General features: G+C 37.8%; 1 protein-coding gene across 1 annotated transcript in view; it reads right to left on the bottom strand.

The window, feature by feature from the left end:
• Positions 1–15,304, bottom strand: part of LOC128227105 (chorion peroxidase-like) — a 62,180-nt gene that overhangs the window by 34,929 nt on the left and 11,947 nt on the right. Inside the window, exons 2-3 of the mRNA XM_052937316.1 lie at positions 15,120–15,264; positions 3,296–3,404 (exon numbers count right to left, since the gene is read on the bottom strand). Coding sequence (XP_052793276.1) covers positions 3,296–3,404; positions 15,120–15,261 — 251 coding nt within the window. The 5' untranslated portion in view covers positions 15,262–15,264. The remainder of the gene's footprint in view (positions 1–3,295; positions 3,405–15,119; positions 15,265–15,304) is intronic.

Raw genomic sequence — 15,304 nt, 5'->3', positions numbered from 1 at the left:
ATTCAAACTTGCCCGTCATACAGCTCGGCATTCAGCGCTGGACATTCAAACTGGCCCGTCATAAAGTTCGGCATTCAGCGCTGGACATTCAAACTGGCCCGTCATACAACTCGGCATTCAGCGCTGGACATTCACACTGACTCGTCAAACAGCTCGGCATTCAGCGCTGGACATTCACACTGACTCGTCAAACAGCTCGGCATTCAGCGCTGGACATTCACACTGACTCGTCAAACAGCTCGGCATTCAGCGCTGGACATTCAAACTTGCCCGTCATACAGCTCGGCATTCAGCGCTGGACATTCAAACTGGCCCGTCATAAAGTTCGGCATTCAGCGCTGGACATTCAAACTGGCCCGTCATACAGCTCGGCATTCAGCGCTGGACATTCAAACTGGCCCGTCATACAGCTCGGCATTCAGCGCGAGATATTCAAACTGGCTCGTCATACAGCTCAGCATTCAGCGTTGGACATTCAAACTGGCTCATCATACTGCTCGGCATTCAGCGCTTGACATTCAAACTGGCTCATCATACAGCTCGGCATTCAGCGCTGGACATTTAAACTGGCCCGTCATACAGCTCGGCATTCAACGCTGGACATTCAAACTGGCTCGTCATACAGCTCGGCATTCAGCGCTGGACATTCAAACTGGCCCGTCATACAGCTCGGCATTCAGCGCTGGACATTCAAACTGGCCCGTCATACAGCTCGGCATTCAGCGCTGGACATTCAAACTGGCTCGTCATACAGCTCGGCATTCAGCGCTGGACATTCACACTGACTCGTCAAACAGCTCGGCATTCAGCGCTGGACATTCAAACTGGCCCGTCATACAGTTCGGCATTCAGCGCTGGACATTCAAACTGTCCTGTCATACAACTCGGCATTCAGCGCTGGACATTCACACTGACTCGTCAAACAGCTCGGCATTCAGCGCTGGACATTCAAACTTGCCCGTCATACAGCTCGGCATTCAGCGCTGGACATTCAAACTGGCCCGTCATAAAGTTCGGCATTCAGCGCTGGACATTCAAACTGGCCCGTCATACAACTCGGCATTCAGCGCTGGACATTCACACTGACTCGTCAAACAGCTCGGCATTCAGCGCTGGACATTCACACTGACTCGTCAAACAGCTCGGCATTCAGCGCTGGACATTCACACTGACTCGTCAAACAGCTCGGCATTCAGCGCTGGACATTCAAACTTGCCCGTCAAACAGCTCGGCATTCAGCGCTGGACATTCAAACTGGCCCGTCATACAGTTCGGCATTCAGCGCTGGACATTCAAACTGGCCCGTCATACAGCTCGGCATTCAGCGCTGGACATTCAAACTGGCCCGTCATACAGCTCGGCATTCAGCGCGAGACATTCAAACTGGCTCGTCATACAGCACGGCATTCAGCGATGGACATTCAAACTGGCTCATCATACTGCTCGGCATTCAGCGCTTGACATTCAAACTGGCTCATCATACAGCTCGGCATTCAGCGCTGGACATTTAAACTGGCCCGTCATACAGCTCGGCATTCAACGCTGGACATTCAAACTGGCTCGTCATACAGCTCGGCATTCAGCGCTGGACATTCAAACTGGCTCGTCATACAGCTCGGCATTCAGCGCTGGACATTCAAACTGGCCCGTCATACAGCTCGGCATTCAGCGCTGGACATTCAAACTGGCTCGTCATACAGCTCGGAATTCAGCGCTGGACATTCAAACTGGCCCGTCATACAACTCAGCATTCAGCGCGAGACATTCACGCGAGACATTCAAACTGGCCCGTCATACAGTCCGGCATTTAACGCTGGACATTCAAACTGGCTCATCATACAGCTCGGCATTCAGCGCTTGACATTCAAACTGGCTCGTCATACAGCTCGGCATTCAGCGCTGGACATTCAAACAGGCCCGTCATACAGCTCGGCATTCAACGCTGGACATTCAAACTGGCTCGTCATACAGCTCGGCATTCAGCGCTGGACATTCAAACTGGCTCGTCATACAGCTCGGCATTCAGCGCTTGACATTCAAACTGGCTCGTCATACAGCTCGGCATTCAGCGCTGGACATTCAAACTGGCTCGTCATACAGCTCGGCATTCAGCGCTGGACATTCAAACTGGCCCGTCATACAGCTCGGCATTCAGCGCTGGACATTCAAACTGGCTCATCATACAGCTCGGCATTCAGCGTTGGACATTCAAACTGGCCCGTCATACAGCTCGGCATTCAACGCTGGACATTCAGCGCTGGACATTCAAACTGGCTCGTCATACAGCTCGGCATTCAGCGCTGAACATTTAATCTGGCCCGTCATACAGCTCAGCATTCAACGCTGGACATTCAGCGCTGGACATTCAAACTGGCTCGTCATACAGCTCGGCATTCAGCGCTGGACATTCAAACTGGCCCGTCATACAGCTCGGCATTCAACGCTGGACATTCAGCGCTGGACATTCAAACTGGCTCGTCATACAGCTCGGCATTCAGCGCTGGACATTCAAACTGGCAAAGTCCAAATGTCGAGCTAGTTACTACTACTGGCTCCAATATCATGAAAATACAATGTACTTAAGTCAAATCTCAATACAAATCTCAACTCATTTTACCATATAACATCAAAATTTATTGAAAAAAGATGTTTTAACATATGTTTTAAACCGCATTCTATCATTGAATATGTTGATTTAAACCGTAGGTCTAGATTTCAATTGAAAACAAGTTTACAGCCAAAAATGTACTTGAGTACAATTCATTGCCTTTCAACAATTATTCAAGTATATGTTTTGCTTTAGAATAGTTTTCTTTAAAATATCGTCAAAATCTTTCAATAACACATTCTATAAAAAAAAAATCAAAAAGAATAAAAACATGCAAGATTTTGAACAGCACTATGCTTTAATATGGTAAAATAAGTTGCCATTGAGATTGAGATTTGACTTAAGTATTTTCGTGATATTGGCGCCTGGTACACATACACACAATGTTTTGCATCAGCTCGTGACATTGCGTACTGTATTGTCAGGGATTCTCAACGTATACATGTTGTAATAGAAAGGTAAGAACGAACGAACGTGCAGTAAGGAACGCGTTAACGCGTGACGGATGTAACGAAGTGAGATACTCAAGCGTTTTGCTGTAAGCGTAAGTAATACTAATATATTGCAAAATGACCAAAACATTTGTGGTTTACACGTTAATGCGGTAAATTTAGTGGTGACACGTGGTGGCACGTGTAAGTTTACGTTAACGCGAAACGTTTTTAAGATAGTAACTGCGTTACTCACGCGTTTTGCTGTTGAAGGTATTTCTTGATGGCCTGGCACTTGTAGTGCATGGTCTGTCCGTGGATCAGGTAGAGACGATCATGGCACGTGTACCTTGGTTTCCCTGCACCTATACGTTAATTAAAGAAGTAAAATTGCATTTGTACATTGGAAGAAGTGTGCAATGTATCGTCTCAAAGTTGATCGTTATTAAAATCAACAGTTCCCAATGAATTTTCTCAAAGTTGATCGAAATTAGAAACAGCAGATCCCAATGAATCTTCTCAAAGTTGATCGTAATTAGAAACAACAGTTCCCAATGTATCTTCTCACAGTTGATCGAAATTAGAAACAGCAGATCCCAATGTATCTTCTCACAGTTGATCGAAATTAGAAACAACGGTTCCCAATGTATCTTCTCACAGTTGATCGAAATTAGAAACAACAGTTCCCAATGTATCATCTCAAAGTTGATCGTAATTAGAAACAACAGTTCCCAATGTACCGTCTCAAAGTTGATCGTAATTAGAAACAACAGTTCCAAATGTACCGTCTCAAAGTTGATCGTAATTAGAAACAACAGTTCCAAATGTACCGTCTCAAAGTTGATCGTAATTAGAAACAACAGTTCCCAATGTACCGTCTCAAAGTTGATCGTAATTAGAAACAACGGTTCCAAATGTATCTTCTCAAAGTTGATCGTAATTAGAAACAACAGTTCCCAATGTATCATCTCAAAGTTGATCGTAATTAGAAACAACAGTTCCCAATGTACCGTCTCAAAGTTGATCGTAATTAGAAACAACAGTTCCCAATGTATCATCTCAAAGTTGATCGTAATTAGAAACAACAGTTCCCAATGTATCATCTCAAAGTTGATCGTAATTAGAAACAACAGTTCCCAATGTATCATCTCAAATTTGATCGTAATCACAAAATCAGTTGTAAATTAATTGTATTATAAAGTTGATCGTAAAACAATAAAAAACTTGTCAATAAATTGTTTAAAAAGTTAATCAGAATGATGATAAAAGAATATTATCTTTTACTCATACTAATGCGTCATGGTTTGATAAAACAGAACTAATGTTTATTCTAAACCGTGGACTAACATCTTTTGACGAATATACTTGGACAAACAAACTTGGCCAAACAAGCGTGGACAAACAAACCTTGGACAAACAAGCGTGGACAAACAACCTTGGACAAACAACCTTGGACAAAAAACCATGCACTTACAACCTCAGACAAGCAACCTTGGACAAAGAACCATGCACTAACAACCTCAGACAAACAACCATGCACTTACAACCTCAGACAAACAACTTTGGACAAACATCCATGCACTAACAACCTCGGACAAACAACCTTGGACATCCAACCTTGGACAAACAACTTTGGACACCCAACCTTGGACAAACAATTTTGACACACATCCATTGACAAACAAGCGCAGATTTACACGCGCGGAAACACAACCTTGGACACACTACATTGGACAAACATCCTTGGACAAACAACCTTGGACACATAACCTTGGACACAGAGCCTGTGACAGACGACCTTGATCTGTTTCAACCCTGGACAAAAAACTTTGGACAAACAACCTAAGACACACAACCTTGGAAAACTAACCTTGGACACACAACCTTTGACAAACAAACGTGGACACACAACCTTGATCTGTTTCAACCTTGGACACTAAACCTTGGACAAACAACCTTGGACAAACACCCGTGGACACACAACCTTGGCAAACAACCTTCGACAAACAACCTTCAACTCTTGACCTTGGACACACAACCTTGGACAAATAACCTTGGACACACAATATTTGACACACTGCCTTAGACACACTAACTTGATCTGTTTCAACCTTGGATACACAACCTTGGACAAACAACATTGGACACACAACCTTGGACAAACAAACGTGGACACACAATCTTGATCTGTTACCACTTTAGACACCCAACCTTTGACGAAAAAGCGTTGACACACATTCTTGGACACACAACCTTGGACAAACAACCTTGGACACACAACCTTGGACAAACAACCTTGGACACACAACCTTTGACAAAAAAGCCTGGACACACAACCTTATACAAACAAGCGTGGGCACACAACCTTGGACAAACAAGCATGGACACACAACCTTATACAAACAACCCTGAGCACGCAACCTTGGACAAACAAACATGGACACATAACCTTGGACACACAACCTTGGACAAGCAACCCTGAGCACGCAACCTTGGACAAACAACCTTGGACACACAACCTTGAGCACGCAACCTTGAACAAACAGCTTTGGACACACAACCTTGGACACACAACGTTGGACAAACAAGCGTGGACACACATCCTTGGACGAACAACCTCGCACACACAACCTTCGACAAACATCATTGAACAAAGAAACCACCTTGGAATAACAAACTTGTACTTACAAACCTGAACAAACAATCTCGGACAAACGTCCTTGCACTAACAACCTTAAACAAACAACCTTGGACATATCGACAAAACATTAAACAAAAACAAATATTAGATATCACGTGTTTCCAGACCGGATAGAAAACATCCGACTATCGGGCGCATGTGTAAACCGGTAAATAAGCTTGCCGAGACTTTCGCACGTGCCCTTGGGTCGGATTTTTTTATCCGAACCAGAAACGCATCATATATTATATTATGTAAGAATGAACCTTAAAATAAAAACAAGAACAACAACACAAAAACATGTAAAGCTTTAAATCATGATTTGCTGATTGGGACTTTTTAATTAAAGTGACACCCTTATTCAAAATCAATACATACTTTTGTATAACAAACATAAATTTTGAGTGATAAACCTTTAACCACTTACTAAATAATACATTTATAGAAAATATTTATTACTGATAACAACATTGTAACCGTGTATTTAATAGCTGAAAACGCAAAATTATTAAATGATTGGTGAATGCTAAAAGATTTACTGTGGTCTACAAGAGTCTCATACGGTCGTAATAGCTTGTTTTATGCTCAGTTCTTTCAAATTAAACTCTATATCCCTCATAAGAACCATTGTTTTCGACATTTATTCATCCTGTGTGGAATAGTAAAACAATATTATTAATGGTGGTAAATCTTATCTGGGAGTAAGAGTGCATCTTTAAGTACATTCGGTCATGACAAGCGCCTTCATAATACTATCTAAATGCGCTTTTGATTGAAGAGAATATGTGATAAGTGTACATAAAACAATTAAAAAATAGAGAGTTTTTGCGTATCCTCTTTTAAATATTATTATATGAGCATACCATTTATATATTTCAATAAATATATATGAAAATGAACATATAATGACACCATTTTCATAAATGAATACTATAAAAAGAAAACATAATTTAAATGTCATAGACGAATGATATATGTTTGTGGGAAAGTCGTCGTACAGTGCGTTTTGCTTCGAGCTAAGTGAAGGTGAACCGAAATGTTTAAGATTTTAGGTTATTCAGTACCACAAAAATGTTTTAAGCTAAGAAATAGATAAATAAATTTGATAAAGTGTGACAAACATTATTTATTGCATGATTATTTTAAATATCAATATATGATGATAACTTTTCTATACATCCATTAATAGGTATAACAATGAATATATAATGACACCATTTTTATATGAATACTGTGAAAAGGAGACAAAGTTTTAAGGACATTAACGATTGATGTTCGCGTGTGTGTGTGTGTGTGTGTGTGTGTGTGTGTGTTGTGTGTGTGTGTGTGTGTGTGTGCGTGCGTGCGTGCTATTTGTGCGCGCGTGAGGTGTATGTGTGTGTGGCGGGGGGGGGGGGGGTGAACGTTGTCGTATATGCAATTAAAAACACATCTAAGGTTAGTTTTAGTGCATTTGGCTTCGAGCAAAATGAAGGTCAACTGTAATGTTTAAGATTCTAGGTTCTTACAAGTTCCATTATTCGACGAAGAGATAAGATCGTTCATGCTTTAAGGGCATTGGTTGTTAAATGTTTTATACATAAGGTGGCCGGAATAATAATATTTGATTAGATTTGCAAAAGTTATCTTTTTCAGTCGTAAATTTATTTTAATGGATGGTGTTCTGATTATTCTGCAAAATTATTTTTCCAACTGTTTTTTTTGCAATGTGGTTCATTTTCTTATATGTGTTTGGTAGCTTTTGGCCCGTAAACAGACAACAGCCATAAAAAGAAGACCTAATAAAATATATATACCTTGGACAAACAACATTGGACACACAACCTTGGACAAACAAACGTGGACACACAATCTTGATCTGTTACCACTTTAGACACACAACCTTTGACGAAAAAGCGTGGACATACATCCTTGGACACACAACCTTGGACAAACAACCTTGGACACACAACCTTTGACAAAAAAGCCTGGACACACAACCTTATACAAACAAGCGTGGGCACACAACCTTGGACAAACAAACATGGACACATAACCTTGGACACACAACCTTGGACAAGCAACCCTGAGCACGCAACCTTGGAAAAACAACCTTGGGCACTCAACCTTGAGCACGCAACCTTGGACAAACAACTTTGGACACACATCCTTGGACACACAACGTTGGACAAACAAGCGTGGACACACAACCTTGGACGAACAACCTCGCACACACAACCTTCGACAAACATCATTGAACAAAGAAACCACCTTGGAATAACAACCTTGTACTTACAAACGTGAACAAACAATCTCGGACAAACGTCCTTGCACTAACAACCTTAAACAAACAACCTTGGACATATCGACAAAACATTAAACAAAAACAAATATTAGATATCACGTGTTTCCAGACCGGATAGAAAACATCCGACTATCGGGCGCATGTGTAAACCGGTAAATAAGCTTGCCGAGACTTTCGCACGTGCCCTTGGGTCGGATTTTTTTATCCGAACCAGAAACGCATCATATATTATATTATGTAAGAATGAACCTTAAAATAAAAACAAGAACAACAACACAAAAACATGTAAAGCTTTAAATCATGATTTGCTGATTGGGACTTTTAAATAAAGTGACGCCCTTATTCAAAATCAATACATACTTTTGTATAACAAACATATATTTTGAGTGATAAACCTTTAACCACTTACTAAATAATACATTTATAGAAAATATTTATTACTGATAACAACATTGTAACCGTGTATTTAATAGCTGAAAACGCAATATTATTAAATGATTGGTGAATGCTAAAAGATTTACTGTGGTCTACAAGAGTCTCATACGGTCGTAATAGCTTGTTTTATGCTCAGTTCTTTCAAATTAAACTCTATATCCCTCATAAGAACCATTGTTTTCGACATTTATTCATCCTGTGTGGAATATTAAAACAATATTATTAATGGTGGTAAATCTTATCTGGGAGTAAGAGTGCATCTTTAAGTACATTCGGTCATGACAAGCGCCTTCATAATACTATCTAAATGCGCTTTTGATTGAAGAGAATATGTGATAAGTGTACATAAAACAATTAAAAAATAGAGAGTTTTTGCGTATCCTCTTTTAAATATCATTATATGAGCATACCATTTATATATTTCAATAAATATATATGAAAATGAACATATAATGACACCATTTTCATAAATGAATACTATAAAAAGAAAACATAATTTAAATGTCATAGACGAATGATATATGTTTGTGGGAAAGTCGTCGTACAGTGCGTTTTGCTTCGAGCTAAGTGAAGGTGAACCGAAATGTTTAAGATTTTAGGTTATTCAGTACCACAAAAATGTTTTGAGCTAAGTGTGACAAACATAATTTATTGCATGATTATTTTAAATATCAATATATGATAATAACTTTTCTATACATCCATTAATAGGTACAACAATGAATATATAATGACACCATTTTTATATGAATACTGTGAAAAGGAGACAAAGTTTTAAGGACATTAACGATTGATGTTCGTGTGTGTGTGTGTGTGTGTGTGTGTGTGTGTGTGTGTGTGTGTGTGTGTGTGTGTGTTGTGTGTGTGTGTATGTGCGTGCGTGCGTGCTATGCGTGCGCGCGTGAGGTGTATGTGTGTGTGGCGGGGGGGGAAGGGGTGAACGTTGTCGTATATGCAATTAAAAACACATCTAAGGTTACTTTTAGTGCATTTGGCTTCGAGAAAAATGAAGGTCAACTGTAATGTTTAAGATTCTAGGTTATTCAGTCCCACAAAACTATTTTAAGCGAAGAAATAAGAAATTAATGCGACCATGTGTGACAAAGATGATTTATTGCATGTTTAGTTGTCAATATCAATATTTAATCAGATCATATATAAGTACATCAACATAGGTCCATGACATAAATAATGAGGCTTGAAAATGAATATATCTAGACACCATATTAAAGTGACACTCTTATTCAAAATCAATACATACACATGTATAACAAACATCAATTTTGAGTGATAAACCTTTAACTACTTACTACCGTGCATTTAATAGCAAAAAGCGCAAAAATATTAAATGATTGGTGAATGCTAAAAGATTAACTGTGGTCTTTTTTGTTTGGGTGAACGTTATTGTAAATGCAGTTATGCAACAGTCACTTGTAACCACGACCCCACAAGTCCATGGGTATACCGCAGATAGCCGGGGAAATGGGCCGTGTTTTTACCTTCCAGATGGCCCCGGAGTGCCGATTGAATGCGGTGGTTTTGCCTTTGCGCCCAAAAATAGCGGGGAATTGGCCTTACCTAGGGTCTCTTGGTTGCCGGGGCTATTTTCGGGGATTTTACCAGCAGTTCGTCCCCGTAAGACGGGGATTTTATCCGGGCTTGGCTGGACCGAAAGTCAAAGACCTGCTATTCCCCGGACATGGGGAGGCCGTGGTATTAGCAACATATCCTTAGCTTACAAATGCAAAATAAAGGCCAACCATTCAACTGTGCCTTCAGGTGTTTAGATTCAAGGCTGTTTGAATAAATTTTGTTTCAAGTGACAATATGGCGTCTTTAATGTATCTATATACATATGTTCTGTTAAAATCCATTTAATGCTTTTCTAACCTCCGGGCACAAGTTTGAATATTATCAAGTTCTTACTAGACAGTCAGTCGGTTCACAAGGCCAATATAAATCAAATGCTAGATTTTCATCCATTTGATGTTTTTTTTTGTCTTTAAATTGGGACAAAATGTGACATTTTATTGTTTATTGATTATTTATTTTTATTTTCTTATATGACTGTTTCACCTTTGAACATGTGTCGATGCTCTTTCTTATTGTGTACGGGGACCATACACATGTGTCAAGACTAGCCAAGAACAACATCGTTATAGGAATGACGTCACCATTACGTCATATGTACTTCCGTTGTGTGGAAAATTCTCAATAAAAAAAAATGTTCTTATGATTGATAGACATGTTTTCACATGCTCAATACACTGTAAATCAAAACTATCATTATTCCTGAAACTTTTATATATCTATTCTTGCTTGATTTATCATTTAGAGTAGAGATTAAAGCATAAATCGCTGCCCTATAGTTGAAAGGTCATTTTGGAAGAACTGTCATGGCGGACGGTGCAATTTTTAGAGGTTGTTTTTCAAGTGGAGTGATTTTTCTTAGGAATAACTTGACCCCCCTTTTTTATTGGCTTAAAAGGTAATTTAAAGCTTGTACTTTAAGAATATATGTGGTTATTATAGCCTGCATTCGCTCGAAATGCCTTTAAATGTTGTCTAAAAATAATAATTTTATATTGAATTATATAGGGAATAACAATGGAGATGTGTAACCTTAAAGGGACCAAACTGCTATGTTCAAAAAGTGTTATTTTTGGTAAGAAATGTATTGAATTTCACTATTTCTGGCAAATTTTCACAATTAAATGCATTTATCTTGTCCGGTTGATCAAAATATGCTATTTCCTGGTTTTCACAACTTTCGCCTATTTTTTTTTATAAAAAATGAGTCGTCTGCAATCTTACGAGCACTGAAAATGTTCAAATTTGGTGAAAATTTGACTGCGAGAACTCGAAATGTGTGCAAAGATGTTGCTTAGAATGCCATTTGAGTCAAGGTTCAGTTGAAAAAAACTCAAAGAATGGCATTTTGGGCCAAAACGCCTTAGAAAATACAGACACACAAGCACTTGGGTGACAGGCAGTGAAACTGGAAAACCTGACACAGACTATCAGATTGAGCTAGCTTTGGGTGTATTTATGTATGAAGGACTAATCGAAAGTGTTTTTCATAAAATATGCAGGGACGGGTTAAGTTATAAAACTCTTATTTTTTTATAGGTGAATTTTTATAACGACACCGGTTGGTATGAATAAACCCCGTTCCCAGTACCGGACCGATCTGCAATCACAGACCCTAGTTCACCATGTTAATTTGGGAGTCAATAAAATCTAAGGGGCGGCGAAAAAAGAGGGGGCGGACGGGGCTGAAAATCTTGCAATTCATTTATAATCCCCTTAGTTAGCCTGTATATAATATAAATATGTGGAAAAGGGTATTTCGTATTTTAATTCGTTAAAAAAATAACCAAATTGTTTGCCTTATTTAACTACTTTATTAGGTCATTTAATATGCAAAAATAACTTTGAGCTGACGGGAAAAAGATGTGTTATTAACTAATTACTCAAGTACATTTCTCGCCTTAAAACAACTTTGTTTCTAAGATTGTAACAGAGTAAAAACATTTCACATTTTCAGCCATGCTTATCTATAAAACTGTTAAATGAATTGAGTAAGTTGTTGAGTAAGAACTTATTATAAATATCTTCGGGAAACTGGGGCTAACACCTAACAACATCTTATGTAGCTATTTCCAAAATATTCTGTGTTTAGTTGTGTTAAGACATCAAAGATATAACGTTTACATATGGAAGGCCGTCACTGTCTTTCGTAGTCCAGAAACTGTAGTATCATGTTGTTGTTGTTTAATTACGTTATGTGCCAAGTGCTTTACATGTTGTGCAAATATATTTATGTTATGTCAGTATATCGTTATATGTTGTGGTTTTGTACTTATATTATGACAGTTATTATTATATTATGCGGATACATCTTGGCACATTATGTAATAAAAAACAAACACAAAAATAAAGTTTTAGGACTACGAAAGACAGTGCCGGCGTTCCATGGTTACGCATTAATTGATATCTTGGACAATGAATTGATTTGTACTTAAATACCACCGAACCCAGAAACACTTAATTATATAATCGATATCATTTATAAACTGGTAAAGTATTCAAGTCTGCTATAACAAATGTATGGGAGTTTCAAGTGATGTGATTTAATTCTCCCTTTTGGCAATTTATCCTTACAGAAGAAAATTGTTTCTTACAAGTTCCATTATTCGGGAAAGAGATAAGATCGTTCATGCTTTAAGGGCATTGGTTGTTTAATGTTTTATACATAAGGTGGCCGGAATAATAATATTTGATTCGATTTGCTAAAGTCATCTTTTTCAGTCGTAAATTTATTTTAATGGATGGTGTTCTGATAGGTTTGTGAAAATTATTTTTCCAACTGTTTTTTTCTGCAATTTGGTTCATTTTCTTATATGTGTTTGGTAGCTTTTGGCCCGTAAACAGACAACAGCAATAAAAAGAAGACCTAATAAAATATATATTTTACCCCCCCCCCATTTTTTTAATATCATTATTATTTCATCCCTCCCCCCCCCCACACACATATACATACACGCACGCACGCACGCACGCACGCACGCACACACGCACACACGCGCGCACACACACATTCACACAACCGTTAATATCCTTAAAACTATGTCTCTTTTTTACAGTATTCCTATAAAATTACACTTAATATCTTCACTAAGAGAATAATATAAACTCTTCAGAAGAGATAGTTCGGAATTAAGCGTATTGCAAACCTTGCTTAATTGCATGTCCATGTTAAAATTATGGTACATATATATCACAAGACTAAGACTTTTTTATTTAGATTTCAATTATATTATCTAAGTTTAGTCATATTTTTTTTCAAATTATTTTGTGAGTATTAGAATTCACTTTGTCACCATCTCATAAAGCATCAACTTCTTTTGTAAGTGTTTTCATATTTTAGGCGTAAAGAATTGACCCATCTCCATCTATTAAAGATTTTTTCGGTTGATATCATTAATATGAAAACTATAGAGCGACGGACCATATCGCAACTAAATAAAATCCTTAATATGTAGACACGTCATTACTGTCAACAAGATGATTTCGTTTGATTTAATTATCTTTGTGTTCATTCTAAATACTGGCCAACGAATAAAAACTATTTTTTAACAATATGATAATTTGAATTTACAATTTAAATCGACCAAGATTTTGAATTACTCAAACGGGCCTTTTGGACATTGAGCTACTCCATGGAAACCAGTCTAGTTAACAAATTAAGATCTTAGAAATAATAATATGTACAGGTTTTTGGCCGATAGTGATAATAATATGTACAGATTTTAGGCTGAGAGTGATAATAATATGTACAGGTTTTAGGCTGGTAGTGATAATAATATGTACAGGTTTTAGGCTGATAGTGATAATAATATGTACAGGTGTTAGGCTGAGAGTGATAATAACATGTACAGGTTTTAGGCTGATAGTGATAATAATATGTAGAGATTTTAGGATGAGAGTGATAATAATATGTACAGGTGTTAGGCTGAGAGTGATAATAACATGTACAGGTTTTAGGCTGATAGTGATAATAATATGTACAGGTTGAAGGCCAATAGTGATAATAATATGTACAGGTTGAAGGCTGATAGTGATAATAATATGTACAGGTTGAAGGCTGATAGTAATAATAATATGTACAGATTTAAGGCTGATAGTAATAATAATATGTACAGATTTAAGGTTGATAGTGATAATAATATGTACAGGTTTTAGGCTGATAGTAATAATAATATGTACAGATTTAAGGCTGATAGTGATAATAATATGTACAGGTTTAAGGCTGATAGTGATAATAATATGTACAGGTTGAAGGCTGATAGTGATAATAATATGTACAGGTTTTAGGCTGAGAGTGATAATATTATGTACAGGTGTTAGGCTGATAGTGATAATAATATGTACAGGTTTTTTAGGCTAATATTGATAATAATATGTACAGGTTTAAGGCTGAGAGTGTTAATAATATGTACAGGTTTAAGGCTGAAAGTGATAATAATATGTACAGGTTTTAGGCTGAGAGTGATAATAATATGTACAGGTTTTAGGCTGGTAGTGATAATAATATGTACAGGTTTAAGGCTGATAGTGATAATAATATGTACTGGCTTTAGGCTGGTAGTGATAATAATATGTACAGGTTTAAGGCTGATAGTGATAATAATATGAACATTTTTTTAGGCTGATAGTGATAATAATATTTACAGTTTTTTTATGCTCATAGTGATAATAATATGTACAGAGTTAAGGCTGAGAGTGATAATAATTATGTACATTTTTTTTAGGCTGATAGTGATTATAATATGTACAGGTTTAAGGCTGAGAGTGATAATAATATGTACAGGTTTAGGGCTGAGATTGATAATACTATGTACAGGTTTTAGGCCGGTAGTGATAATAATATGTACAGGTTGAAGGCCAATAGTGATAATAATATGTACAGGTTGAAGGCTGATAGTGATAATAATATGTACAGGTTGAAGGCTGATAGTGACAAATATCACCGAAATTAAGTTTAGTCCGGCTCATCCGACCCGTCCTTATTCAAAATGTATCAACTTGCTTGTAAAAACTAGTTTTTGCAATTGATAGTAACAACAGTGATCCATTTCACGACCACAATTGATTCCGATTTACTTAAATTAAACCTACCAGTGTAATAGTAGTCGTTAGCCTGTCGAATCAGTGCGTCACAGTCCACTGCCCGTGGTTGTGAGTGGGAACCGGATACAGTCGTTACCATGGCGACCGTTACCAGGACAACACATGACAGAAAGCCTTTAAGGTCGTCCATAAACTGAAATAGAATCAATGACACTAAATGTACTTGAAGTTGG

Source organism: Mya arenaria, chromosome 1 (assembly GCF_026914265.1).
Source record: "Mya arenaria isolate MELC-2E11 chromosome 1, ASM2691426v1".
Taxonomy (NCBI): Eukaryota; Metazoa; Mollusca; class Bivalvia; order Myida; family Myidae; genus Mya; species Mya arenaria.
This window is presented reverse-complemented; position numbering and strand designations above follow the sequence as displayed.